General features: G+C 38.6%; 1 protein-coding gene across 7 annotated transcripts; it reads left to right on the top strand.

Moving 5' to 3' along the window:
* The first annotated feature begins 994 nt into the window (after positions 1–994).
* On the top strand, positions 995–27,759 carry LOC141502870 (uncharacterized). Of its 7 annotated transcripts, XM_074207839.1 has the most exons (6): positions 1,005–1,055; positions 3,711–3,881; positions 16,319–16,459; positions 17,702–17,793; positions 18,856–18,982; positions 26,197–27,759. In XM_074207839.1, the coding sequence occupies exons 3-6, from the start codon at positions 16,342–16,344 to the stop codon at positions 27,351–27,353; spliced, it is 1,494 nt and encodes a 497-aa protein (XP_074063940.1). In that variant the 5' UTR covers positions 1,005–1,055; positions 3,711–3,881; positions 16,319–16,341; the 3' UTR covers positions 27,354–27,759. The 7 variants fall into 7 exon arrangements, with proteins under 7 accessions (XP_074063939.1, XP_074063940.1, XP_074063943.1 ...); XM_074207838.1 differs by lacking the exon at positions 3,711–3,881 and having other exon boundaries at positions 995–1,055; XM_074207842.1 differs by lacking the exons at positions 1,005–1,055; positions 3,711–3,881 and adding an exon at positions 1,152–1,326.
* The last annotated feature ends 48 nt before the right edge of the window (positions 27,760–27,807 follow it).

Genomic DNA, 27,807 nt, shown 5'->3' with positions numbered 1-27,807 from the left:
AAGTGTCTGAGGCCGGATTTGAACCCAGGTACTCCTGACTCCAGGGCTGGTGCACTACCTAGCCGCCCTCTTACCTCCTTTTTAGATAGTCTTTTCCTTCTCATTCCTCTCATTTTTTTTCTCCTCTTACCTTTTTTTAGTCATTTCCTTCTCATTCCTCTCATTTTTTTCTCCTCTTACCTTCTTTTAGTCATTTCCTTCTCATTCATCTCATTTTTCTTCTCTTACTCCTTTTTAGATAGCCCTTTCTTTCTCATTCCTCTCATTTTTTTCTCCTCTTACCTTCTTTTAGTCATTTCCTTCTCATTCATCTCATTTTTCTTCTCTTACTTCTTTTTAGATAGCCCTTTCTCATTCCTCTCATTTTTTCTCTCCTCTTACCTTCTTTTAGTCTTTTCCTTCTCATTCCTCTCATTTTTTCTTCTCTTACCTCCTTTTTAGATAGTCTTTTCCTTCTCATTCCTCTCATTTTTTCTTCTCTTACTCCTTTTTAGATAGCCCTTTCTTTCTCATTCCTCTCATTTTTTTCTCCTTTTACCTTCTTTTTTAGCCCATTCCTTCTCAGTCCTCTCATTTTTTCTTCTCTTACCTCCTTTTTTCCCACCTTGCTAGCTCTCTCATTCTCAAACTCAAATTTCAAAAGCTTTTGTTAAGGGAGCACGATGGCTGCACTATCGATACAAAGACAAGAGCCCCACAGGGCTAGCCTTCACAGAGCTCAACAAGAGGCCTTTCCCTGGACAAGTCCCGTAGTTTCTAATCTACAGAGGAAGGGGCTGCATCAGGACGGCCTTTAAAGTCCCTTCCTGCTGTAGGATCCGGTCTGGGCTCATTCTCCCCACCCGGCCTGGGCTCTGTTCCAGACCTGGGGCGCTCTGGGGACTCAAGGTCCTACCGAGATGGGAAGACCTCCGCGGCGTCCTAGAGCGGCGGGCCCAGAGGGAGCGCCGCGCACGCGCGTCAGCCTGCTCTCGGGCGCGGCGGTCGGGCCGTACTTCCGGCGGCCGGGCCGTACTTCCGGCGGCGGTCTGCGCCGCGGTCGCCTCCGGGCTCGGGTGAGTGTGAGGCCGCCGCGGGGGCAGGCGGGGGCCGGGCGGGGCCGCCGGGGGCCTGGGCCCGGGCATCCCGGCCCCCCGCCCTCCGCGCCCCCCGCTCCCCGCTCCCAGCTCCCAGCGTGGCCGTGCCGACGGCGCGTTCCCCTTCTTCTGGGAACTGGCCCGGACCACTGACTCAATGCCGCCCCTTATACAGGAGGGGAAACTGAGGCCCAGCTAGAACCAGGACTCCCTGCCCTCGGGCAGCTGCACCGGCTTCAGGGCCTTCGGGGTTGGGAAAATTGTTCATTTTAATTGAAAATAGTATTTTTGTTATTGGTTTGGATTAGGGACCGTATTAAAGTTTAAAAGTAAAGTTGATCTGCTCTTCCCCCCCAACCCTGCTAATTATTAGCTAGTCAGTGAAAAAGCTTTTTTTAAAAATTCTTTTTATTATTATTTTTTATTAACATTTTATTTGTTTTCCAGTTGTAAAGCTTTTTAAAAATATTTATAGCATTGTTATTAAATATATATTTATTTTTAATATTTAAAAAAAATTTGAGCCCCAAACTTGGAAAAATATTTACAATGGAAAACAAAATAGCAAGAACCACATACCTCCCAATTTCTCAGTCCAATCCTCTCACCTTCCCAGTTGTTTATTTTCCCTTTCAGTGCCCAAGACTGATAGAAAAAGAGGGGGTTGTAAACCCTGCTCCTATTAATAACTGGAAACGTTTCCTTGAGTAAATCCTATGACACTGTTTTTCCTCCTTTTTAGAATGATGGTGTTGGCCAAGATGATAAAAGTTAGCATTTCTGTAATAGATTCATATTTACATATTATTTCTCCTAAAAACCCCGTTGCTAGGTAGATGCTGCTGTTATCATTCATTTTCCTGGTGAGGAAAGTGATCAAAGTTTAAAGACTTGTCTAAGATCACACTTAATATCAGGCCTTGACCTCTCCAGGTCTAGCATTCTAGATCCTATATCACTGCTCCTTTTAGAATGAAATGATCTTTAAGTTACTTTCTTGTTATGATATTTTGAATTTATTCCTCTATATAGCAATGTGTTTTTTTACTTTGTCTCTTTTATCTTTCCATATTCCTTTGGGTTGTTAACATATTTATAAATATATACATATATATCATTTTTTTAACTTGACTTTGTGATTTTCATTAATTATCTTCTCTGTTGGCGACTTTTAGCATAATTTTGTTGTTTCTAGATTTTAGAATGTCACAGGCGAGAAAAACCTTATACACCATCTCTTCCGGTGCCCTCATTTTACAGATAGAGAGACTTGAGACCTGGAGAGATAGAAATGACTTGGCCACATGAAAGAAATGGAACTCTAAAAAACCAAATTCAATTAATAATTAATGTATAAAGAGTATTGTACTGAGGAGTAACAAAGTTTAGTTAAGAGACTGCTCCTGCTCCTAGGGTCTTTACTCATCTGCACCAGTAATTTTTCAGATTTTCCTGAAGCATTTTGTCTGGATACTTCATAACATACATTATTTGTGTAGGTGTTGTTTCCCCCCAAATAGGGCACTTTGTCATTTTTCTCATCACCACCTAACATAATGCCTTACACCTCATACAACTAATATATGATAAATGTGTTAGATGCTAACCAAAGTACTATTTGAAATTTGGGAGAAGCTCCAAATAGAAGACTTGGATCACTTGCCTCTTAACTATTATAATTTACAAGAGAGTCTACTCAGCCCAAGAAGGGTGGGCACAGAGTGCAAAATTATTAACAACTTCAGGTCTGAAGAAAAAAGCACTAGGTTTCTTGATCTTATGGTAGTCCTCTTTGGATTCAATTCTGCCATTCTCCTTGATAGGCCAGAAACCATCATAAATGAATCCCAGGGCACAGTCTTTATTCCCCTATCACCTGCAGCAATGTGCTAGATTCTAATCATTAATAGAAGTCACATAGTCATGCTTCTTACAGTCAACTGGCTTTAGAGAGGAGGGGGAAAGAGCAGAAATGTTTGAAACACAAAATCTGTAAGCTTCCTGCTTTCTCTACCAAGGATTCAGATCTTTGTTTTTCCTTTATTCCTTTCAAGTCTTTTTCTTCTTGAAGATGAGGCAAAGGGAAAACCGACCAGCAGCCACAATCCTCTCCTCATTTCATTACCATCAAACATTTATACATTTTTATACACTTTATTACATTTTTGTAGAGCTTTACTTTCCTTGTTATATTTGATTTCCTTAACAATTTGTGAGATAAAGTTAAGTGATTTGCTTATCTATGGTCATATGGATAATCATAGTGAGTGAAGTCCATGGGATTTGAGCAGTAGTTTCCCAAATTCCAAGTCCAATTCTCTTCTCACTGAACTGTACCATCTGGAATCCTTGACCTCCAAACCAGGATCAAGATTTATCTTGTATTCTGGGTGAGCTATCTAAAATCTTGTTATCCCTTTCTCAATAAACAAGTTAAGCAGTCTTGCAAGTATAAGTCCTTGGACTACATAATAAATACTTCATTTCAGAGTGAAATTCAGTTTTATTCATCAGAAACTTTAAATTCAGTAGATGAGTACCTTATTTAGAAAATGTGGGTCTTTTTTAAATAAGAAGGATAATCTCCCAGTTCATCTTTTTGGTAAGTTTAAATTTTGCATATTTTGTTTTTAGATGGGGAAATGTGTATTATAAATTTTGGATAACCCAAAAGAATGGAGGGAAGTGAGGTGTTTGCCATGAAAATGTATGTGCTTAACTGAGACAATAAAAAGAGAAGAGAAGAAAAAAGGGAATGAGGAAAGAAGAAAAGGAAGGAGGGGAAGGGGAGCATAAAAGTGAAGGGTAGGTGCATTTTTGCTTTGTCTTTCAGAAACAAGCTAGAACTAGCTATCTGTGCCTCTCCCAGTGCTAAATATGTTTATAATGTATCCTCAGGAACAAGCTTCTCTGAGAACAAAATGATGCCCCATACAGATTTGACAGTTGGAAGGAAACACTTTAAAGATCCCAGTAATAATAATAATAATAATAATAATAATAATAATTTTCTTTATTCTTAAAGAAGATCATCACATCAGGGAGGTGATGCCATGACAAGCATGTGAATTGGATTTGAGTGATGGGGAGCTGTGCTTAGTCACCAGACTCACTTTCTTCTCCAGAACCATCTGGGTCTGGTGGTCAGATATGAATCAGGACCACTGGAAATGATCCTGAATATGAAGCAATCAGATCAAATGACTTGCCCAGTGTCACATAACTAGTTAGTGTCAGTTGTCTGAGGCCAGATTCTAATTTCTGTCCTTCTGAGTCCAAGGCTAGTGTTCCATCCACTGTGCCACCTAACTTTTGCCTTCAATATCTGAAAGTCATGTAACACAAATTGGAGGGGTGGAGAGAAAGTGTTCGTGGTGAGATGAGAGTGCCCCATTCATATCCTAAGTCTGTTAATAGCACTATCTTTCACTGTGGTACAGAAAATCAGAACCAACTTTGATCCCATCCTTTCTCTTGCTCTCTCTCAAGTCAACAAATTCTGTTACTTTTTTATATGCTTTGGCATCTGATTTCCATCGAACAGATCCTCATGCCTAGACTTTTGTCTTATGATCATTGAGGTTCCTGCCTCTAGTTTCAGCCCATGTTCTTATCCAGTCTCTACATTATTGCTATAAATTTTCCACTGGCTCTTCATTGCTTACTGAATCAAGTCCAAGACTCCCTAATCCGGCTTTGAATCTGGCTCTAGATTTCCTTTCTTTTCCTTATTTACCAAACTCTTCTAGAGGAGGCCTATCCTCAAGCTAAATTTGATTGCTTAGCCTTATCTGTTTTCCTGGGGTTTTTTCTCTAGGTTTTTGTAAGGTAATGGGGTTAAGTGATTTGCCCAAGGTCACACAGCTAGGTAATTAGTGTCTGAGGACAGACTTGAACTCAGGTCCTCCTGACTCCAAGGCCTGTGCTCTATCCACTGTGCTACCTAGCTGCCCTTGCTTATCTTTCTCTGAACATGCCTGAACATTCCCATCTCCATTCTCTTGTTTGTACTGCGTTCTCTACTCTAATGATTCTTCTTCACATCTTAAAATTCTACTTGTCCTCTAAGACACTGCTCAAGTATCACTTTCCTCCTGCTAGAAGTGATCTTGCCCTCTTGAACTCCTCTGTGACTTTGTACCTCTTTTGTGACCTTTATCATATTATTTGGTTTATTTATTATCACATTATTTCTAGTTATAGTTTTATGTCTTTATCTTCTCTATAGTATTGTGAATCTTTTGTGGGCAGTGATATCCTTCTGATAGGCAGGCTGAGTCAGTTCAGAATGAAGACAGATGTGATTGGGTTTAAGCAGCTTGAACTCGTTATTAGCATATTAGGTTCAACATGTTGGGCCAAATTTGGGTTAGTGTGAAGTTCCCCACCTCCAGAAGCAGGTGCAATGCTGACTGGTTAGTGGCATACCCACATTCTGGTTTTGTTTGCATGTTGGTTGCTATGCACTAGGAGATAGAAAGTGGAAAAACTAATCTGGCAGAACTGAAGGAGATTGCTCATAGATCTTGTGGGTGTTGTGTAGGTGTTCCATATTTTTTATAGTTGGCATGCATTCTTGAAGAAGACCATGTCATCAGGGAGGTGATACCAGGACAAGTGAGTGAATCGGATTTGAGTGAGGGGATGCTGAGCTAAGTCACCAGCCTCATTTTCTCTTCCAGAGCCATCGGAGTCCAATGGCTAGATATAAAGCAATATAGCTGGATATGGAGCAGTTTAGCTAGACTATAGATTTCATGAAAGGGAATAGTATAAAATAAGACTGGAAAGCTTAAGGAGACCCAGATTGTGTAAATTTTAAATGTCAGTCTAAGAAGTTTATATTTTATTCTATAGACAACTTGATATGCTATATTAAGAGAATAAGGACTTATTAAGTTCCTACTATATACCTGGTTTTGTTCTAAGTACTTTATAAATATTTCATTTGGAACCTTGGAAGGTTGATGTTATCACAGTTTACAGTTGAGGAAACTGAGGCAAGGAGTGGGTAAGTGATTTGTCCAGGGTCACACAGCTAGGAAATCAGGTTTTCTGAAGGCCTATGGCCCAGGCCACAAACAGGGGATGTGTACCCTACCCTATACCTAGGGAAAGTCCCCAGACCTCTGGCAGAAAGAAACATGCACAGATGTGTGTCTGGTTCATGTTGAATTCTACCTACCAAGATGCTGCTAGGCCGTCCTTAGCCAAGAATAGTTACACAGGCAGTGTGCCTCGTGCTCACTAACTCCATAGGGCTCATTCTTAGTGGGTCAATATGTACAATGATGGGATGGATGCAATACTCTCTTCAAATTATGTCTGCGTGCTTTTATTTTGGTTTAGCCCATGGGGTGCCCCTTCACCCAGATCATAGGTTCTTAACTCTTTTTGTGTAATGAATCCCTTTGGCATTCTGGGGAAGCCTATAGACCTCAGGGTAATGGTTTCAATGTATAAAATAAAATACATTGGATTCCAAAGGAAATAGATTGTATTGAAATACAGTTCTCAAAATGTTAAAAAAAAAAAAGTTCTAAAATCCAACTTTAGAGCCCCTGACTGAGGTGGTATACTTTTTTGCTAGTGATAACTTTTGATAAAAAAATATATATATTAAGGGGCGGCTAGGTAGCGCAGTGGATGAAGCACTGACCCTGGAGTCAGGAATACCTGGGTTCAAATCCAGTCTCAGACACTTAATAATTACCTAGCTGTGTGGCCTTTGGCAAGGCACTTAACCCCATTTGCCTTGCAAAAACCTAAAAAAAAAAAAAATTTAGGTAAGTCAGAGAATGAATTGTTCTTTGACAGGACTGCTGCCACTGTGACATTTGAGGCTCTGATCTCTGTGATAAAAGGCAGTTGGAAGTCTGGAAATGTTATCAGTTTTCTAAATTGTCACTCTACCATAGGAGAGTGAAGATGTTGGCAAAGTCACCATCGTTGTGAAAAATCTAATAACAAACAAGTGTCCAAAAAGACCCCAGGGTCATTTTGGAGTTTTACTCATTGCTCTTTACCTTGTGTGAGATTATATTCACTTCTGAATCCCTATAATATGCCCCAGAAACAATATATCTGTTCTTATTCTCACTGGCTCTTTTAAGGCATGGAAAAAAGCCCTTGGCATAGGTGATCAAGATCAAGAATAGTTCAGACTTAACCGCATGTGCTTCTGGCTCTCCCAGGAACTAAGATGCCACAGTGGTAGACTGCCACCTTGCAACACAGTAGGAATTGACAGGTGGAATTTGTTTACTTCTGGTAGACTGCCAGAGTACTGTAAATCTGAAGGGGGTTCAGACCTTGAACTTAAAATGCCTCTCTTTGGTCCTGCTGGCATTTCTGTACAACATCCTGTGGTTTGTAGATAGTATTGAATAATTCTTAAGTTCATTTTAATAAATATTTCAACCTGGGTCAGCTGGTCTTGAAGGTCAAATGTTAGAGAAGGGGAAACCGGTCCCAGATAGTTGTCGCGTCCTGGACTTTTGAACCTCTGATGTATTTCTGGGGTCCTGCTCCCGTTGAATGAGCTGGTCCTGGGGTACCCTTTCAGTGGGGCAGGAGCTGCCTCAGATGGGGTTCTCTGAGATAGGCCACCTCAGGGGCACAAGTAAAATGGAGGTTTCAGAAATCAGGTTGTTCCCCTCAAATCAGCAGTATTCTCCATGTTTGGTACCGGCTTACTGCTCCGGAAGTCTTCAGCTCCTACCTCCTGCCTTTTCCTCCTGTCCTCTTCTTGAGCATGTTTCAAACTCCTTAATATGGCATTTAAAACCCTTCATAATTTGGCTCCAACTTATTTTCTATACTTACTTCACATTAACCCTTGTTACATTTTGTGGGTCAGCCAGATTGACTTAGTTGCTGTTGCTAGAGTTATGCACATACAGGCTGTGCCCCATGTCTGGAATGCCCTCTCTCCTTCCTTTACCTTTGTTTCTTGAAATCCTTGGTTTTCTTCAAGGATAAACTTGGGTGTCACCTCTAGGGACCCTTTTCCTGATCTTCCTAGCTATTTTGTTTTTTTGTCCATCTCTAGTACATAGTATGTCTTAGTTAATACTTTTTCCCTTCTCAAATTATCTTTTACTTATTTATATGTTATGCCTCCCAGTAGGAATGTAAGCTCCTTGAGGGCAGAGACTTATCTTTAGATCTTCACTACACAGTACAGTATTTTGCACCTGGTAGATGCTTAATAAATGCTTCCTGAATTGGATATTGGGACTTGGACTGGAGATTTGGCAGTTATCATTAGGATGCTTTGGAAATGGATAAATTCTCCATGGACTACTGTAGAGGGGGAAGAAAGGAGAGCAGAAAGCTGAACCTTGGAGTAGGTTCACATTAGAAGTAGTCAAGGCAGAACTAAAGCCAAGTTCTTATTTCAGCTTTTTCTGTGCTAAAAAAAAATTTTTTTTTCTTTTTGTCCCAGTGCTGAATTCAGACCAAATCATAAATTTCACAAGGGATCTGAGTTACAGTAAATGTTAGTTTCCTCCTAAGTACTCTATAAATGTATCTGAAATATCTAAATAAAAAATAAAACTTGGAAAAACCATGTATATTTCCATTATAACTGGCTCCCGCACCAAAACAGTTAAAGGCCAACTGTCATTATTTTCAGATGGGGAACATCCCCATCTTGTGGACTTGTAAGAAATTGCCATGAATATTTTCTTTTTATTTAGCAGTGCCTAGTTTAAACATGTGCCATTTATGAGTATGAATGCCCTCCCAGGAACAAAGACCCTCTATCATCTGTTTTTTTAATTTTGCCATTCTCTATTTTGCCTAAGTTTAAAAAAAGAAAGAAGGTGGGAAGCACAGGAAAGAATGTTGATTGTTGTCTGCAAAAATCCTTAAGAAACCTCAGATGGGCCTTATTTTTACATCAGTAATAAGAGGTTAAGAGAAGAGCTGTGATATTGCATTGTTTTCACAATGTACTAGGAAAGAATAGAAACCTGGTCTGAAGTCGCAGTTGGTAGTGATGAAAATCTAAGAACATAGATTAATCTTTGGGACTTTTCAAAGATAAGAAAGTGTATCACTGAGTAAGCCTGTACTGAGATATTTTTTAGTGTTTAAACTAGGACCTAGCCTTCCATAGTTCTACCTCCTTCCTAAATCTGTTCTGTTGGAGCCACCACTAATGTATCAGAACCCAGTGCTTGATGAAAAGAAAAAGAACAATATGAGGCAAGACCTTTATCCTGTTAACAATGATGCCTATCAAGGGTACACGTAGCCCTGGGATAGAGGACTGAATGCATTTTGTCTAATTGCCAACCCCTCCACCTTGCTCCTAATTCTACCTTTTTCATTCTCCTTTTGAACCTTGTTTCTTCTAGCACCAGTTTCACCTATTCTGCTCATCTACTGGCTTCTTCCAGTTCCCTCCAACTGTTGTCCTTTCTCTCCTATCCCTTTCACTGTTAAACATTTAGAAAGCCTAAACTTCATGTGCTTCCTTATCATTTACTATTTCAATTTCCTTCCAAAAATATCTCCAGGGATGTGTTTCTGATAAAACACCAACTTCTTAGCCTGACATCTAAGTCTCTCAGAAATCTGGTTTCAGCCTATCTTTCTACCCTTTCCTTAGATTACTCCTTGACATGTTTCTCTGCACTTTGCAAGCCAGTCATCTTACCTAGAAGCCTCTTCATCCTTGCCTTCAAGACTCAGCTCAGGTGTTCTCCATAAAAATTTCCTTGGTTCTCCAGGCTCCTACCCTGGTCCTTCTCTCCCCTTTAAGTGCCCTTCATTTTCTTACTTTTGTATATGTGGTATTCTCCACTTGTATGGAAGACTGAAGGGCAGAGGTCTATATTTTTCCTTTTCTGTCCCTACAATTGGTAGGCTTTTAATATCTTCATCTTCAGTATCCCCTTATCTGTTTCTTTCTTATTTTTTTTTAGGTTTTTGCAAGGCAAACGGGGTTAAGTGGCTTGCCCAAGGCCACACAGCTAGGTAATTATTAAGTGTCTGAGACCCGGATTTGAACCCAAGTACTCCTGACTCCAGGGCCAGTGCTTTATCCACTATGCCACCTAGCCACCCTTCCCTATCTGTTTCTTCCCTGCTGTTTACAGTATGCTTAGGTCTTCTCTGTTCTCCTCATTTGACCTTTTCTCTCTCAAAATATAAGTGTATTTCTCCTCTTTTCATGGCCAAACTGGAAAAAGACTTAGATTCATTACTTTTACTTCCTTTCCTTCTACTCACTTATCTTTAAAAATAAATGTTTGTTAATTTTTTTAGACTATTTCCCAATTATCCCTCCCTCAATAAAATAAAGTAGAGTTAAGCAAAACACACTGATGTTGTATGACAGCATATACAGGATTTCACACTTGGAGTTTACCACCTTCCCACCCAGAGGAGGTGGCTATGTTTCAACCTCAGTTCTCAGGAGTCAAGATTGGTTAGTACATTTTAACTTTATTTGCTTCACAGTTTTTGAAATCTAATTTCTGATCCCACCACTGAACTGAAATTGTTTTCCTCAAGATTACTAATGATCATTAAATGGCTAAATTTGATTGTCTTTTCTCAGATCTCCTTGTTCTTGACTTTCCTGCAATTTCAAACTTGATCACTCCTTTCTCCTGGAGACTCTTTTTTGGCTTCTTACCTGATTTTCCTCTTAATTCCCTTCTCAATCATTTTTGTTGGTTCATTTTTTGTGCTCTTCTAAAAACTCTGATCTGATTCCTTTTATATTCTTTTGCTGATCTCATTAGCTCTCATGAATTTAAATATTCTCTGTGAAGAATATTCCTAAATTTATATATCTGGTGCTCTTCTTTCTCCATACTCCAATCCTCCATCACCCTCTATATGAATTTCTTGTGAGCATCTCAAATCGAAGAAAAACTGACTCTCAGAGAGGTCAAGTGACATGCTTCAAATGCCACAGATCAGATGAGTTATATTAAAGCCAGGACTAGAACCTGGATCTCTTAAATCATAGAGCCAATGCTCTGTAGGGGTCACCAAAACTAATCCTCATCTTTCTCATATTCTCAGGTCACTTAACTGTTCCTTATTCTCCTAGTTCATTATCCCTGATCTTCATTGGCTCTGTTCCTCAATGATAGGAAGATTAATAGTCATTTCTTCCTCAATCCTTTAGTCATTCAGGGTTCCCTCTGCTATTTCCTTACCCTGTGGAATGCTAACTCCCCCATTCTTTCATTCATCCAAGCTAGGGAGAGTTTCTGGAGAGAGGTTGAAAACTGCTGACTACTGGGTAGACATAGAATCTTTCAGCTCATTTAGTACAGTCACCTCATTTTAAACAGGGAGGAGATATCACCTACTCAAGGTCAAAAAAAGTCATAGTTGCTAGAATCAGGTCTGTCTTATTCTGTCTTAAGTCCTCTGATCCTTAAATCTAGTACCTTTCCACTAACTGTGCTGTCTCATTTAGATATGAGTGTGCATATTATTAAATTTATGGATGATGGGAGCTGGAATGGCTAGCTTAACTCACTGATGACAGTCAATTTTTAAAAAGATTTTAAATTAGAATTTTTGACTGCATCTAGGAGTTTGGAATTTAGATAAGTATAAATCATAAAAAATACTTAGGATTTTTTTTTCTTTCTAAATTAAGATGTTGCAGTGAAAGTACAGGATGGGGCAAATATGACTTGGGAAATTTATGTGAAAAAATCTTGAAGGGTTTAATGAAATGCAAATATCACATTGAGTAGCTTGATGACTAATAAATCTGATGTAATTTTAGGCTACACTAACCAAAACCTAATGAGTAACCTTATTAAACCAGGCTACAGGATCCTAGGATTTGTCCCTAGAAAGTACCTTAGAGATTATCTAATCCCAATTCTTTAGACATGGAAACTGAGACACAGAGAGTTGATCATTTCTAAATATTCTGCCGCAATCAGGGCAGGCAAACATTTGGATTACTGTGTTTAGTTCTGATGTCATATAATAAACTAAAATAGAAAGACAGTAGTACCAGAATAAGAGGAACCAAAACTATGAAAGATCAGTTAAAAGGACAATGGATATTGAATCTGAACCAGAGAAGCCTTAGAGAGGATGTGAAAGGGAAAGGGGAACGCAGTGCACTGGCCCTGGAGTCAGGAGTACCTGAGTTCAAATCCAGACTCAGACACTTAATAATTAACTAGCTGTGTGGCCTTGGGCAAGCCACTTAACTCCATTTGCCTTGCAAAAACCTAAAAAATAAAAAAAAAGAATTTCATGTATTGTCCTAAGGAAAAAGGGGCTAGATGTGTTTGGTTAACCCCAGAAGTTGCAGAGAGACTTATTTTATTTTATTTTGAATTATAAAGATTTTATTTATTTTGAGGTTTACAATTTTTCCCCTAATCATACTTCCCTCCCCCCACCCCACCCCACAGAAGGCAATTTACCATTCTTTAATTGTTTTCATGGTATACATTGATCCATATTGAATATGATGAGAGAGAAATCATATCCTTAAGGAAGAACCATAAAGTATAAGAGGTAGAAAGATCAGATATCAATTTTTTTTTTCTAAATTAAAGGCAACAGTCCTTGGTCTTTGTTCAAACTCCATAGTTCTTTCTCTGGATACAGATGGTATTCTCCATTGCAGACAGCTCCAAATTGTCCCTGATTGTTGCACTGATGGAATGAGTGAGTCCATCAAAGTTGATCATCGCCCCCATGTTGCTGTTAGGGTGAACAATGTTTTTCTGGTTCTACTTATCTCACTCAGCATCAATTCATGCAAATCCCTCCAGGCTTCCCTGAATTCCTATCCCTTCTGGTTTCTAATAGAACAGTAGTGTTCCATGACATACACATACCACAGTTTGCTAAGGCATTCCCCAATTGAAGGACATTTACTTGATTTCCAATTTTTTGCCACCACAAACAGGGCTGCTATGAATATTTTTGTACAAGTGATGTTTTTTCCCTTTTTCATCATCTCTTCAGGATATAGACCCAGTAGTGATATTGCTGGATCAAAGGGTATGCACATTTTTGTTACCCTTTGGGTGTAGATCCAAATTGTTCTCCAGAAAGGTTGGATGAGTTCACAGCTCCACTAACAATATATTGGTGTCCCAGATTTCCCACAACTCTTCCAACAATGATCATTGTCCTTTCTAGTCATATTAGCCAGTCTGAGAGGTGTGAGATGGTACCTCAGAGAAGCTTTAATTTGCATTTCTCTAATAAGTAATGATTTAGAGCAATTTTTCATATGACTATGAATTGCTTTGATCTCCTCAGCTGTAAATTGCCTTTGCATATCCTTTTACCTTTGTCATTTGGGGAATGACTTTTTTTTTAATTTGACTCCGTTCTCTGTATATTTTAGAAATGAGTCCTTTGTCAGAAACATTAGTTGTAAAGATTGTTTCCCAGTTTACTACATTTCTTTTGAGCTTGGTTACAGTGGTTTTGTTTGTGCAAAAGATTTTTAATTTAATGTAATCAAAATCATCTAGTTTGTTTTTAGTGATGTTCACCATCTCTTCCTTAGTCATAAACTGCTTCCCTTTCCATAGATCTGACAGGTAAACTAGTCCTTGATCTTCTAGTTTGCTTATAATATTGTTTTTTTATATCTAAATCCTGTATCCATTTTGATCTTATCTTGGTATAGAGTGTGAGATGTTGGTCTAATCTAAGTTTCTTCCATACTAACTTCCAATTTTCCCAGCAGTTTTTATCGAAGAGAGAGTTTTTTATCCCACTAGCTGAACTCTCTGGGTTTATCAAACATATTACTATAATAATTTCCTGCTATTGCACCTAGTCTATTCCACTGGTCCACCACTCTATTTCTTAACCAGTACCTGACAGTTTTGATGACTATTGCTTTATAATATAATTTTAGATCAGGTAGGGCTAAGCCCCCTTCTTTTGCACTTTTTTCATTGAATCCCTGGAAATTCTTGATTTTTTTATTTCTCCATATGAATTTACTTATAACTTTTTTTTTTTTTTTTTAGTTTTTGCAAGGCAAATGGGGTTAAGTGGCTTGCCCAAGGCCACACAGCTAAGGTAATTATTAAGTGTCTGAGGTCAGATTTGAACTCAGGTACTCCTGACTCCAGGGCCAGTGCTCTATCCACTGCACCACCTAGCTGCCCCTTATAACTTTTTTCTAACTAATTAAAGAAATTTTTTTTTAATTTTGATTGGTAGGACACTAAACGGGTAGTTTAGATTTTGTAGAATTGTCATTTTTATTATATTAGCTCTATGTATCCATGAGCAATTGATGTTTGCCCAGTTATTTAAATCTGATTTAATTTGTGTGAGAAGTGTTTTGTAATTGTTTTCAAAAAGTTTCTGAGTCTGTCTTGGCAAATAGACTCCTGGGTATTTTATATTGTCTGAGGTTACTTTGGGATTTCAGAGGGACATTTTTTAGATTAAATATAAACTTATTATTATTCAGTCATTTTAATTGTCTCTGACTTCTGACTCCATTTGGATTTCTTGCAAGATATTGAAGTAATTTGTCAGTTTGTTTTTCCAGCTCATTTTACAAGTGAGAAAACTGAGGCAAACCAGTTAAGTGACTCATCAAGGTTATACAAGTACTTATTGTCTGGGATTTGAACTCCACAAGAAGAGTTGTCCTGACTTTAGGCTCAGCACTCTAATCTCATGCTACATAGCTTACTTAACAAAGTTGTTCCAAACTAGAATGTACTATCTTTGAAGATGAGAGAAAATAATATCACACATCATATTAATAACTAATCATTAATTTATGATTTATCCTTTTCCTCCTATTTTTGTTAAGACCCCATTCCTAAAAAGGTCAGTCTCTGAAGGGTATAACTAAAGGAAGGTAATCATCTCCCATTCCTAAGGCATTTACCGGGCAGAGACCCTGAGTTTTGTTTATAGAATACATGAAAACATGGGCAGACTCTCTTACTTTTGTTTATGGGATATACAAAAGTTAGGGCAAGGACCATAATTTTTTATTTATTTTGGAAACAAAAGCCAACTTCTACTAGAGGACATATCTCCTTATCCTTGATCTCATCATTAGAGTTTGAGGTGACTCAGCTCATGAAGGAAAAAAATAGCCAGAGAGGTTTAGATGGAAATGGCTTCCCCTGTTCAAATGAAGACTCTCATGATGGAGCTGGGTTCTCAAGGGGATTAGCTGAAAGCTTTTAGTCCACCGTCTTTTTAACTGTTCACCAGTCAGGGTTGAATTTCACTTGTTAGGGGAGTTTCCTGTCAGAAGGAACACACCTGATTTAAGGTTCTTCAGAGTCTCCCTTGGAATATATTGGAGGAAGGGTCCAGTTAAATTGAGATAACATCAATTTTGAGTCATTTAGCCCCTTCTTAAAGACCTCAAGTGTTACAAATAAAATCTCAACAGATAAGATTTTCAGTTCTTATTAATCAATTTATTAACTAGACTAGCCAATAATCAATAAATTGATGGTCAGTGGTTTCTCTCAGTTAACCAAAGACCCAACTTTGCTGATATGAACTATTCTGATAACTTACTGAGGAATTTCCTTTTTTCCAAACTTTTCCTCTTCCTTACTTTGGTAAAATACTAATCTATCAGCCTAACTTTCTGACTATAAACTACCTCTACAGCCTTTCTTCATATTATACCTTTTTATTTATTCTGCGTTCTAGCCAAGCACTTTTCAATATTCTCCAAACTTGTTCCATATGTGCTCATTTCTTTGCCTTTGCTCATATATCATCTGTGCTTAGAATGCCTTTCCCTCTTCTTCCTCCTCCTCCCCAATCCAACATGTTCAACCCACCTGTCAAAAATTTAAGTGAAAGAACTTAAAGGCTCTGCTGAAATGTCAGATATTTTCTTCATAGAGCCTTCCCTCTCTTTCCAAGACTTTTGTAATGATCTCCTTTCTGAACCGTCAGAACTTGTCTTATGTACTCCTAATTTGTATTAGTTTGCCTCGTACACTTCCTCTCTTCCCTACTAGATTTATACTGCATGAGCATTGAGACTGTTAATTATTTGTCTTTGGATCTCCCCTAATATCTAGAACAATTCCTTGAATCTCTAAATGCTTAATAGCTATTTGTTAAGTTGAACTGAATTCAATTTCCCGATATCTTTGCTCTTTAATGTATGTTAAATTGTAAATATCTTTGTTTTAAAAAATCATTCAAGTCAAATCAAACACATTTTATGTTTTAAAATAATATTGCTTATTTTCTTCACCCTGATTTTTCAGTAAATTCATCCTACAATGAAGAAATGGCATCTGTCCAAGCAGCAGACTCCCCTCCTGGCTTGGTTTCTCTCAGCTGTTCATCACTTGAGACACAACATACTGAAAGAATGGTGCTCTACGACTTCCATGAACTACAATCCAGTACTTCATTTAGTCATTTGTTTGTTCAGCAAGTATTTTATTGAGCTTCTGACATATAGGCTTGTTAAATGTAACACTGTGGTGGCCACTGAGGGTGATTTAAGGAAGTGTAAGACATAGTTTCTGCCCACCAGAGATTTATTGTCTGACTGGGAATATTTTAAATAACTGGGAACTTTGGTGACTGACTAGTTAGACAAAATGGATGAAATTGAGGCAATAAAGACAAAGCTGAGGCTTTTAAGCCTTTATTACTGAGATAAATGGTGATAACACTGATTGAATTAGGAGAGATGGTAAAGGAAGCTCATTTTGGATTGAATGGTAGATAATAAATAGCTGTGTAATGCTATTGGCCATACAGCTTTTACTCTTATTAGCCTGGAAACTTGGGAGAATCACCAAGGAAAATGGTGTACAGAGAAAAAAAAAAATCGAACCAAGAACTGGGCCTTAGAGAATGGCCACTGATGGAATTAGTGATTAGGTAGCAAGAAGTTTTTAGGTGGCACAGTAGTGAGAATGCTGGGCTAGGAAGACAGGAAGAATCATCTTCCTGAATTCAAATCTGATTTCAGACACTTAGTACCTATGTGATCCTGGACAAGTCTCTTAATCTTGTTTGCCTCAGTTTCCTCATCCCTAAAATGATCTGGAGAAGGAAATGATAAACCACTAGTATCTTTGCCATGAAAACTTCAAATGGGGTCATGAAGAGTTGGACATAGTAGTAAAATGACTGCATAACAACAGCAAGAGAAAAAAAGGACTCAGCATCTATAATTTTGACCTTTGCTCTCAGACTCCCAATTTATTTATTAATCTAAATCCCCCAGTTAAGAAAACCTGGCTCTTCTTTTTCTATACTTATAGATGAAATAGACTGAAGGTACCCACTCATTTATACTTTTTTTTTAGGTTTTTTGCAAGGCAAATGGGGTTAAGTGGCTTGTCCAAGGCCACACAGCTAGGTAATTATTAAGTGTCTGAGACCGAATTTGAACCCAGGTACTCCTGACTCCAAGGCCAGTGCTTTATCCACTACGCCACCTAGCCGCCCCAGTCATTTATACTTTAAAAAAAAGCTAGAGGAATGGAATACTTACTATAGATATTTAACTATTGGATGATGTTTTAATGATCCTGAGGGAGGAGGAGGAGGAGACTTGACACTTAATGGGGATCCTTTATTGGGATTATTTGTAGTATATTCTTACTCAAGGCTCCTTTCTTATTCCTTAGCTCCATCTGTTTCCAAGATTCCCACACTTCTCCTTAAGGAGAATTCAGGAGACCAGGTGATGGCAGCAACACCCTTGACAACTAGGTCTCAGGTAAGTTGAGGTCTTTCTTCCCAGTTGTATTAGTGTGGCCTGTACTCTGCCCCTCTGCTTTGTCTTTAGCAGTGTCTTCTCCAGGGACCTGAGTTTCAGTTTTCTCCAAAGAAGATCAGACCCATTCTTTAAGGGATGATGCTTATGGACTAGTATTATTAGCCCCATTTATAGACATGGTAAAAGCAATGAACTTTATTAGGAGGCCTGGGTTCTAATGCCTTACTAATTAATTGCATATCCTTAAGGAAGTCACTTTTCCTCTCTGGTTCTCAGTTCCCTCTATAAATTGGAAAGGTTGGAGGCTATGTATTAAGTGGAACATTGTACATTAGATCTGAAGTCAGAAGTCCTGGGGTCAAATCTTGTCTGTGTGATATAACCTCTCAGAGAATCACTTTCTTTTCTTGTAAAATGAATCATTTGGATTGGATTATCTCTGAAGTCCTATCTAGCCCTGATTTCTATGAGCATGTGGTTTGGATGATGTCTAAGAAACCCCTTTCTTCACACTCTTTTCTTTTTATTTAAAAAAAAATTGTGATTTCTTTGATATTTGTATTCTTAGTGAGGAAAATTCTACCAATGCAGATCAGCCACTTAGAGTCTTCGAAAATTGTTATGGGGTAATCAGATTTATGTTGCTTGACCAGAGTCATATGGCAGTGGGACCTGAGGTAAGACTGAGCCTGCCTTTTCTTGACCCTGCAGCTAGCTCTATATCTATCCCACCATGCTGCCAAAGCTTTGTATAATTCTGAAATCATATGATTCTGAATGAGAAACTGATTCCAGGCAAAATACTGATCTGGCTGACGTCCTTCAACAGGTTATTGAGAGCCAGCATTAGAACCCACGTCTCCTAACTTTTAGTTAGGTATTCCTTCCTTTGTATCATTTTGGATTGGAGCCAGATGTTTCAACCATTCAATAGTTGCAACTTCAAAACCCTTGATTCCTATAGATGTCCTTTCCCATCTTTCTGTTGCTGCCAACTTTACCCATCATCCTAGGGCAGCCTGGTGAAATTGTCCCCAGGGCAGCAGGACCCTGTTGTTTTAGGAATCGGTGATGTTTGAGGATATGGCCATATATCTCACACCAGAGGAGTGGGGGCAACCCGACCGCACTCAGAGAGCCCTCTACAGGGATATGATGCTGGAGAGCTGCAGGAATGACGCCTTATTGGGTAAGGATTCTCCCCAGTACTGTTCCACAATTTTCTTTTTTTCCCCATTTGTTTCATAAACAATGAAAAATTCAATGTTCCATGAGACCAGGAGTCCATTAAATGAATATTCATTCTCTAAACATTCAGTGGGACTTATAGTTCCTTTAGGGGTAAATCTGATAGTTAATGTTCTAGGAAGCAAATATCTCAAGATTGGGGAATGTTCCTCAAACATAATCCCTTCAATGAGTGAGTGAATAAAAAAGTAATAAGTACTTATGAAATGCTAAGATAGAAATACAAATGTGAGACAATTCCTGCCATCTGTGTGGGAGACAGCACACTTGTAACCACTGGGAGGAGTGGGTAGAGCAGGAGGGCTTGAGAGACCCTAGAGGAGCAGAGATTCTGGGCTTCCTCCTGAAATGGTTTGATGAGGTTGTTAGTGCCTGGTCAGGAAAAGAGAAAGCTATAAAAGGGCATTTGCAGGAGAGTTGGGAAAGAAGGGTCTTGGGCAGAATTTACTTTAGAAATTCTGACACCAATCTTGGAGTCTATGAAGTCAGGTAGGAGGATGGAAGAGTCCTTTTGTATTTAATTTTAGTGGTTTTAGGCAGTTTAAATTTGTTTGTCTTTGTGCCAGATGGGTCTGTCTCTTGGAATCATGTATTGAATTCTGGTCCTTGTGCTGTAAGAAAAATTTAACTAGACTTGAGATAGCACAGAGAAGGGCAACTGTATTAATGTCATGTGATACCATTTAGTTTGTATAGCACTCCTGAAGTTTTTCAAAGATTCATAAATTTTTGTAAATTAAGAACTGCTGGCTCAAAGAATGGAAGTCCTCAGGATGCACTTGTCTGCTCTCAGGGTTTTGTCCAGTACATTGTATTGCTCCAAACCATTCTCTATTGCCTGTGCCTCTAGGGCTTCACCCACAAGGAGAAACTCTAAGGTTTGAAAGCAGGATCTACTCTCAATCAGAGTTACATTTGAGGTAGAGGTATGATCTTGAGGGCAAAGAGCATTCCATCTCATTCCATATTGAACATAAGACTCTGATTCACTTAGGTGGTAGAGTGATTTCAGGCACTTGCTATTCTGTTTTAAGTAATTTCAACTTTACCATGACCTATGTTTAAAGATATTGTTGATCTTCAGAAAGATTCTTTGTTTTGAAAAACTGAATTTGTATATCTATCATCAGTCATCTCAAGGTCTCTCTTATAGATTATAAACTTTTCAGCTACTTAATAAGACTTATATAAACTAATCTACCAGTTGGAAGTATAAGGGATACAAAAACTTATCCTTTCATATGGGCATGATAGAGAAGTTTGGTCTTTTATGAACTTCTGTACCAGTGTTTGTGCATATACCTTTCATCTGATGAGGACTGATGAATAGAGCCCCCTCTCTGCTAAGATAGTCTAGCTGTGGGCCATCATGGCACACTGTGGCCTGGTCAAAGTGTAGTTGCGTACAATTCTTGATGGCCATAACTATGGCACACTTGAATTATGCACTTAGGCCAAGGAACCCAGAGGGACCTCTGCCATTTCCCTCTATTCCTCTGTGATTTTGTCATGCATCTTCCAAAGAGATATTTGGACCTCCCCCCCTCTATTAGGGAAGGAAATTTTATCACCTCCCTTTTCACATCACTTTCAGGTGGAATCCCTCAATTATATTACATTTGTAGATTCACTACCCTTCAGATAAAGTTTCCCCTTTCTACAATGCATAATCTCTAGTTTGATGAGCAGATAGAAGGGTCAAAATGAGCCCTGTAACAGTATCTGTGATGCTATACTTCTCACAAGATTGGCTGTTACCTCTTTTTCTTCTGTGGAATTTTGCTATAATAACCCACTCATACACTCAGTAAAACATGTACTTTTGTTTGAACTCCTACTTTAACCTTCATATTTTCCTTTCATTCACCTTATGCATTGTAGTTCCTATAGTCAGTGACTATTTGGGGAAATTGGAAGTCCCCCAAACTGATTTTATTGTGCTCCACAAATATCCAAAGTAGCATAAAAATGGGACCAATTGGCACTATACCCCTAGGAAGCCTTTGAGCTTAGGGAACCAGGTCTAACTATCCTCTTTTGACTTCCACATTATCAGATCTTCCCGAAAACTGGAGACCAAGGAGACCCATCAATCAGCTCCTCCCTTACATAGGTGGTAAAATCTTATGACACTGGCTAGGATTATTTTCCTCACTCTTTGAATCCCCTTGTCTTTTACCAGTCCTTGGTTTGGAGAGACTTCCCTCATTTCTGAACTATTCCCCTGAATTCTTGTTCAACACTACTGTTTTTTGGCAGTTTGGAAAGAGCAGGTAGTCCAAAATGCCTTCAGTTTACCAAAGCAATGGGTCTGTTACCAGTAGACTAGCAGAAATTTGACTTGAGAGGATGTGGGAACCAGCACACAATGTGCATATCTTGGAATTAGTAGAGTTCAACCATCTTTGAAGTTTTCAACTTTATGGTCTAGGGAACATTTGAGGAGAAGAATATTTTTCAAGTTGATAGCCTTCACAGTACGATTGAGTAGGGAGTAACTAAGAAGGAATAGTGAAACCAAATGGCAGAGAACCAGGAGAGGTCAGTAATGTGGATATCAAAAAAAGAAGGCAGGGACAGTGTGAGGAATATGTGGGTGTTTAGATTCCACAAGAAAGTGAAGGGAGAATTGTTAGTTTACTTTACAAAGACTGGGCTTTGCCTATGGCCAGGAGGTAAAGTCAAAAGACTCAATCTGATCAAAAACTGAGATTAGGTGTGTGTGTGCTCCTTTCTAAGGTGGGTCTTGACCTCCTTTGTACATGCTCAAGAGGATAACTGTTCTTGCTCATTTGTATGATGAGTAGGGCAGGGGAAATGTCTGGGGACCAATCTATTAATTAGATTGTGACCCCAGCCTGTGATTGGCATGAAGAGGCAGGAACAAGGCCTTGCAAACTGCATGAAAGACCTTCCCTTTCTGGGATTCCTTGCCCCTCTCCTACCTTGAGAGAGAGGTGTGCCATTAAGATATCTTTATTAAAAAAAATTTTTAATCACTCTGGTCTAAGTATTAACAAGCCATTTTTTAACAGACAATACTAAAAGCTTCAGAGAAGTCTAGAGTGAGTAGGACAGAATAGACCATTGGATTTAGCAGTTAAAAAATTGTTGATAAAATCCTAAGATTAACTCTCTTCCATCTCCATCTCTGACACTGAGGGCTTCTATAGTCTTTATTCTCTCTTTAAAAATTCTGCTTTTTAAAATTTTACCCCCAATTATATGTAAAGACAATTTTTAACATTCATTTAAAAAAATTTAGAGTCCAGATTATCTCCTCCTTCCTCCCTCCAGCCCCAATAAGCAGTTTGATGTAGGTAATTCATGGGCAGACATGCAAAATATATTTCCATATTATTCAGGCTGTGAAAGGTAACACAGATCAAAAAAAATTCAGACCCAATAACAACAAAACTACATATAAACAAGTTAAACATAGTATACTTTGATCTGCATTCAGACTGCATCACTTATTTCTCTGGATATGGATAGCATTGTCCATCATGAGTCCTTCAAAATTGTCTTTTCTCTCATATTAACAATTATTGGATATGAGGTGGTGTTTGATTAAGGAGTTTTGGTTTCGATTTGCTCCTACAAAATGACAGGCTCACCAATTTAAAGGATTGATAATGAATTTATTAAAGACACTGAAGCAAAATCATAATAACATACACGGGATAGAATACTTTTTAAAAGCACAGCATAAGCATACAAATAGCAACAACAATCCCACTATGATGATTAAGGTAACTATAAGCATAGAGGAAAAAGAAAGAGAAAATATCACTTATTGGGGGATCACCAACATCTGAATCAACAGCAGCTGGGGAGTTCCAGGGGGATGGGGTACAGTCTTCCAAGTCCTGATTGGGAAAATATCCCAGGCGAAGCATTCTTTCCATGGGCGAATCTCTGAGGGGCTGGGCAATGTTAGGGACTTTTAAGGGATCCCAGACAAAGGTGGCATATTGCCAATAGGCTTATATAAGCTTTTTGGGCACTTAACCAGGACATGTGAAGAGTACAGGCATGACCATGTGAAGAGTACATGAATGACCTGGGAAGACTCATGGCCAAGGTTCTAAAATTAATTAAATGTTGAACCTCTGGCCCAGTAGCCAACCCTCCCAGGATTCAACCTCCAGGAATTGGCTGGTTCCTAGAGGGAGTATCTCCCAACACACAAAGATAACCAAGTTCATGCAAAGGTGATGGGGGACCTTGGGTGGGGGAACCAGCATATGGTCTTGCCCAGGATCAGAATGGGTGGTCCCTGAGAGTTGTTTTATTTGCATCCCTCTAATCATTAATGATTTAGAGCATTTTTTCACATGACTATAGACAGCTTTGATTTTGTTCATATCCTTTGTTATGCAGTACTCACTGTAGTAATTTCTGGCTGTTAGATCTTTTTTCTTTTCTTTTCTTGCTAGATCTTTTTTTAAAAGCTTATTTTCTACCATGTCTGATTTTATCCTCTTCCCATAATCTGTTATGTAATTGGGAGGATATTTTTAAGAGTTATCAAAGCCGGTCATATCTTATTCACTGTATCTTGCTCTGTGGCTTCAGATAAGCTGGTACCTCATTTCATAAGGAGGGACTGCATTTTCTTCTCACCTTTGACCTGTTTCTTTAATATTCAGGTCAAGTGCTATTTTTCAGTCTGCTTTCCCTCCTAAAATTATCTTATGTTTATCTAATCATCAACAACTATTTATTTAGATGGGCAGCTAGGAGGTGCAGTAGATAGAGCACTGGCCTTGGAGTCAGAGGACAGGATTTGAATCCAACCTCAGGCACTTGGCACTCACTAGCTATGTGATCCTGGGCAAGTCACCTAACCCTGATTGCCTCGTATCCAGGATTGTCTCCAGTCATCTTGATTCATATATATGGCCACTAGACCCAGATGGCTCTTGGAGGAGAAAGTAGTCTGCTGACTTAGCACAACTTTCCTCACTCTAATCCAATCCACATGCTTGTCATAACATCTCTTCCCTTGATTTCATGGTCTTCTTCAAGAATGAAGGACAATGGAGAAATAAAAAGTCAAGGACTGCCAGGAGCTTAATGAAAAAAAGTTCAAAAGAAGGTGGCTTAGCCCTACCTGATCTAAAATTATAAAGCATCAGTCATCAAAACTGTTTGGTATTGGCTAAGAAATAGAGTGGTGGACCAGTGGAATAGACTAGGTGTAAAAGCAGGAGATGTAGTAATTTGCTGTTTGATAAACCCCAAAAGTCCAGCCAAAAACTGCTGGGATAATTGGAAGTTAGTATGGAAGAAACTTAGATTAGATCAACACCTCACACCCTTTACCAAAATAAGATCCAAATAGTTACAGGACATAGACATAAAAAACAATACTATAAGCAAATTAGAAGATCAAGGACTAGTTTACCTATCAGATCTATGGAAAGGGGAGCAGTTTATGACTAAGGAAGAGTTGGAGAACATCACCAAAAATCAATTAGATGATTTTGATTACATTAAATTAAAAAGCTTTTGCACAGATAAAACCAATGTAACCAAGATCAAAAGAAATGTAGTAAAATGGGAAACAATCTTTACAACTAATGATTCTGACAAAGGACTCATTTCTAAAATATACAGAAAACTGAGTCATATTTTTAAAACAAAAAGCCATTCCCCAATTGACAAATGGTCAAAGGATATGCAAAGGCAATTTACAGATGAGGAGATCAAAGCAATCCATAGCCATATGAAAAAATGCTCTAAATCATTAATTATTAGAGAAATGCAAATTAAAGCTTCTCTCAGGTACCACCTCACACCTCTCAGATTGGCCAATATGACCAGGAAGGATAAGGATCATTGTTGGAAGAGTTGTGGGAAATCTGGGATACTATTACACTGTTGGTGGAGCTGTGAACTCATCCAACCCTTCTGGAGAGCTATTTGGAACTATGCCCAAAGGGCAACAAAAATGTGCATACTCTTTAACCCAGCAATACCACTACTAGGTCTATACCCTGAAGAGATGAGGAAAAAGGGTAAAAACATTACTTGTACAAAAATATTTATAGCAGCCCTGTTTGTGGTGGCAAAGAATTGGAAATCCAGTAAATGTCCTTTAATTGGGGAATGGCTTAGAAAATTGTGGTATATGTATGTCATGGAACACTATTGTTCTATTAGAAACCTTGAGGGACGGGATTTCAGGGAAGCCTGGAGGGATTTGCACGGACTGATACTGAGTGAGATGAGCAGAACCAGAAAAACACTGTACACCCTAACAGCAACATGGGAGTGATTTTCAACCTTGAAGGACTTGCTCATTCCATCAGTGCAACAATCGGGAACAGAGTGCCATCTGTATCCAGATAAGGAGCTGTGGAGTTTGAACAAAGTTCAAGGACTATTCCCTTTAATTTAGAAAAAAAAAACATATCTTATTGTCTGATCTTGTTACCTCTTAGACTTCTCTTTAAGGATATGATTTCTCTCTCATCACACCCAATTTGGATCAAAGTACAACATGGAAACAAAGACTGACAGATTGCTTTCCGTGGAGGGGTGGGGGGAGGGAAGCAAGATTGGGGGGAAAATTGTAAAACTCAAATAATATCTTTAATAAAAATAAAGAGAAAAAAAAAGAATGAAGGACAAACATCATCATGATCAATTATTTAGAGTTTACTCCTTCCTGGGATTGTGCTAAGAGCACTGTGAATACCAAAACAGCAAAAAAAGAAAGGAAGATTCTGTTCTCAAGTAGCTTTATTGCAGTAGAGGATGAATTGTCAAAAGAAAGCTAGCGAAGAGGGAGAAGGTACCCAGGGGGCATGATGGAAAAAGTAATCCAGGGAGTCCAGAAGTGAAGCCTGAGAGAATTGAAGGAGAATTTTCCTTAAAATGGAGGATTTGGGAAGAACTGACTAGAGGAAGGGGTTATATGGGGCAAGGAATCTTTCAGGGTGAGAATATTGTTGGAACCAAATGGTGAGTGTATTTTCCTGGGTGAGAATGCTTATCTGTGTAAATGTATTCCTTTAAAAAAATGTAAGTACCATGTAGCCCTTATGTAAGGATCACCTCAACCCTTAAATTTTTGTTGGATTGAATTGACTTTTTCTTTTCCCAGGGTATGGTGTAACATTTTTGTTATTTTCTTTATCATTTCAGATGATGGGTCTGAGACTGAAAACATGGAGTCTCTTTCAAATCTGGAAGCTTCTGAAGATGTTGAATCAGAAGAGAAGTTATCATCTGAATTCTCATTAGCTCTTCCTCATGCATCTGATTTTGGAGAGACCCTTGACAGTGAATTCTATACATATAACTGTAGGACTGCCTTCCAGTGGGGCTCACATCTTATTCAGCATGAACCAATTCATAGGGAAGAAAAACCCTATGAATGTAATGATTGTGGGAAAGCTTTCATGAGGAGTTCAGACCTCATTCGTCATCAGAGAACTCATAGTGAAGAAAAACCCTATGAGTGCACTGAATGTGGCAAAGCCTTTAGACAGAGCTCAGGTCTTAGTCAGCATCAGAGAATTCATAGTGAAGAGAAGCCTTATGAATGCAACATTTGTGGGAAAGCCTTCAGGCAGAGTTCAGGCCTTAGTCAGCATCAGAGAATTCATGGTGGGATAAAACCCTATGAATGTAGTGAGTGTGGAAAAGCCTTTAGGTGCAACTCAGACTTAACTAAACACCAGGAAATTCATAGTGGACTAAAACCCTGTGAATGTAAAGAATGTGGGAAAGCCTTTAGGAGTACTTCAGATCTCATTAAACATCAGAGAATTCATAGTGGAGAGAAACCTTATGAATGTAATGAATGTGGGAAAGCTTTCATGAGGAATTCAAGCCTTATTAAGCATCAGGGAATCCATACTGGAGTAAAACCCTATGAATGCAGTGAATGTGGGAAAGCCTTCAGTCAGACTGCAGTCCTTATTCAACATCAGAGAATTCATAGTGGAGAGAAACCATATGAATGTAATGAATGTGGGAGAGCTTTCACCAGGAAATCAGACCTTATTGTTCATCAGAGAATTCACACTGGAGAGAAACCTTATAAATGCAATGTGTGTGGAAAAGCCTTCAGTCGAACATCAGTTCTTATTGAACATCAGAGAATTCATACAGGAGAGAAACCTTTTGAATGTAATGAATGTAGGAAAGCTTTCAAGAGAAGATCAGACCTTATTCAACATCAGAGAATTCATAAAGGAGTAAAATATTATGCTTGTGATCATTGTGGAAAAACCTTTACTCAGAGCTCAGGCCTTATTCATCATCAGAGAATTCATAATGGAGAGAATGTTTTTTAATGTAATGAATATGGAGGAAAATTTTAGCTGAGCCCAGTTCTTATTAAGTATCAGTTTAAAAACCCTATGAATCTAATGAATGTGAGAAAGCTTTTAGTATGCGTGTGACTTTGTTCTGTCCTGATATATCACAGTGAAACTAGGTTTCAGAGATTTTTGAATTTCTGAAAGTTGGAATCATGTCTCTGTAACTCATTTTATATAACATCAAGTCTAGTGCTACTTGAAAATTGACTCTTTAATAAAAAATTTTTATATTGGAGATCTAGGTGACAAGTTGGGAGAACCTTCAGGCACATTGTCTTAATTCCACAAGGAATGAAAATTTTAGGAACCAATCCAATGGAAATGTTTACTCTTTGATTATTAGATCACACTGTTCCTGTTTTCTACAGACAGGTGCAGGTATGCCAAGAATTCTGGTGCCTTCCCCTTATCGTAATATAGCCTCCCT

The sequence above is a fragment of the Macrotis lagotis genome, chromosome X, assembly GCF_037893015.1.
Source record: "Macrotis lagotis isolate mMagLag1 chromosome X, bilby.v1.9.chrom.fasta, whole genome shotgun sequence".
Lineage (NCBI taxonomy): Eukaryota > Metazoa > Chordata > Mammalia > Peramelemorphia > Peramelidae > Macrotis > Macrotis lagotis.
The sequence above is the reverse complement of the archived record's forward strand: the minus strand, read 5'-3'. Positions and strand labels throughout refer to the sequence as shown.

Bases quoted from the DNA above. Each gene is read 5' to 3' on its own strand.
- LOC141502870 (XM_074207837.1), top strand. From the start codon at position 3,609: ATGAGTACCTTATTTAGAAAATGTGGGTCTTTTTTAAATAAGAAGGAT. The intron at 3,679-16,318 runs GTAAGTTTAAAT...CTGATTTTTCAG, and splicing joins TCTCCCAGTTCATCTTTTTG to TAAATTCATCCTACAATGAA. The intron at 18,983-26,196 runs GTAAGGATTCTC...TTATCATTTCAG, and splicing joins CAGGAATGACGCCTTATTGG to ATGATGGGTCTGAGACTGAA.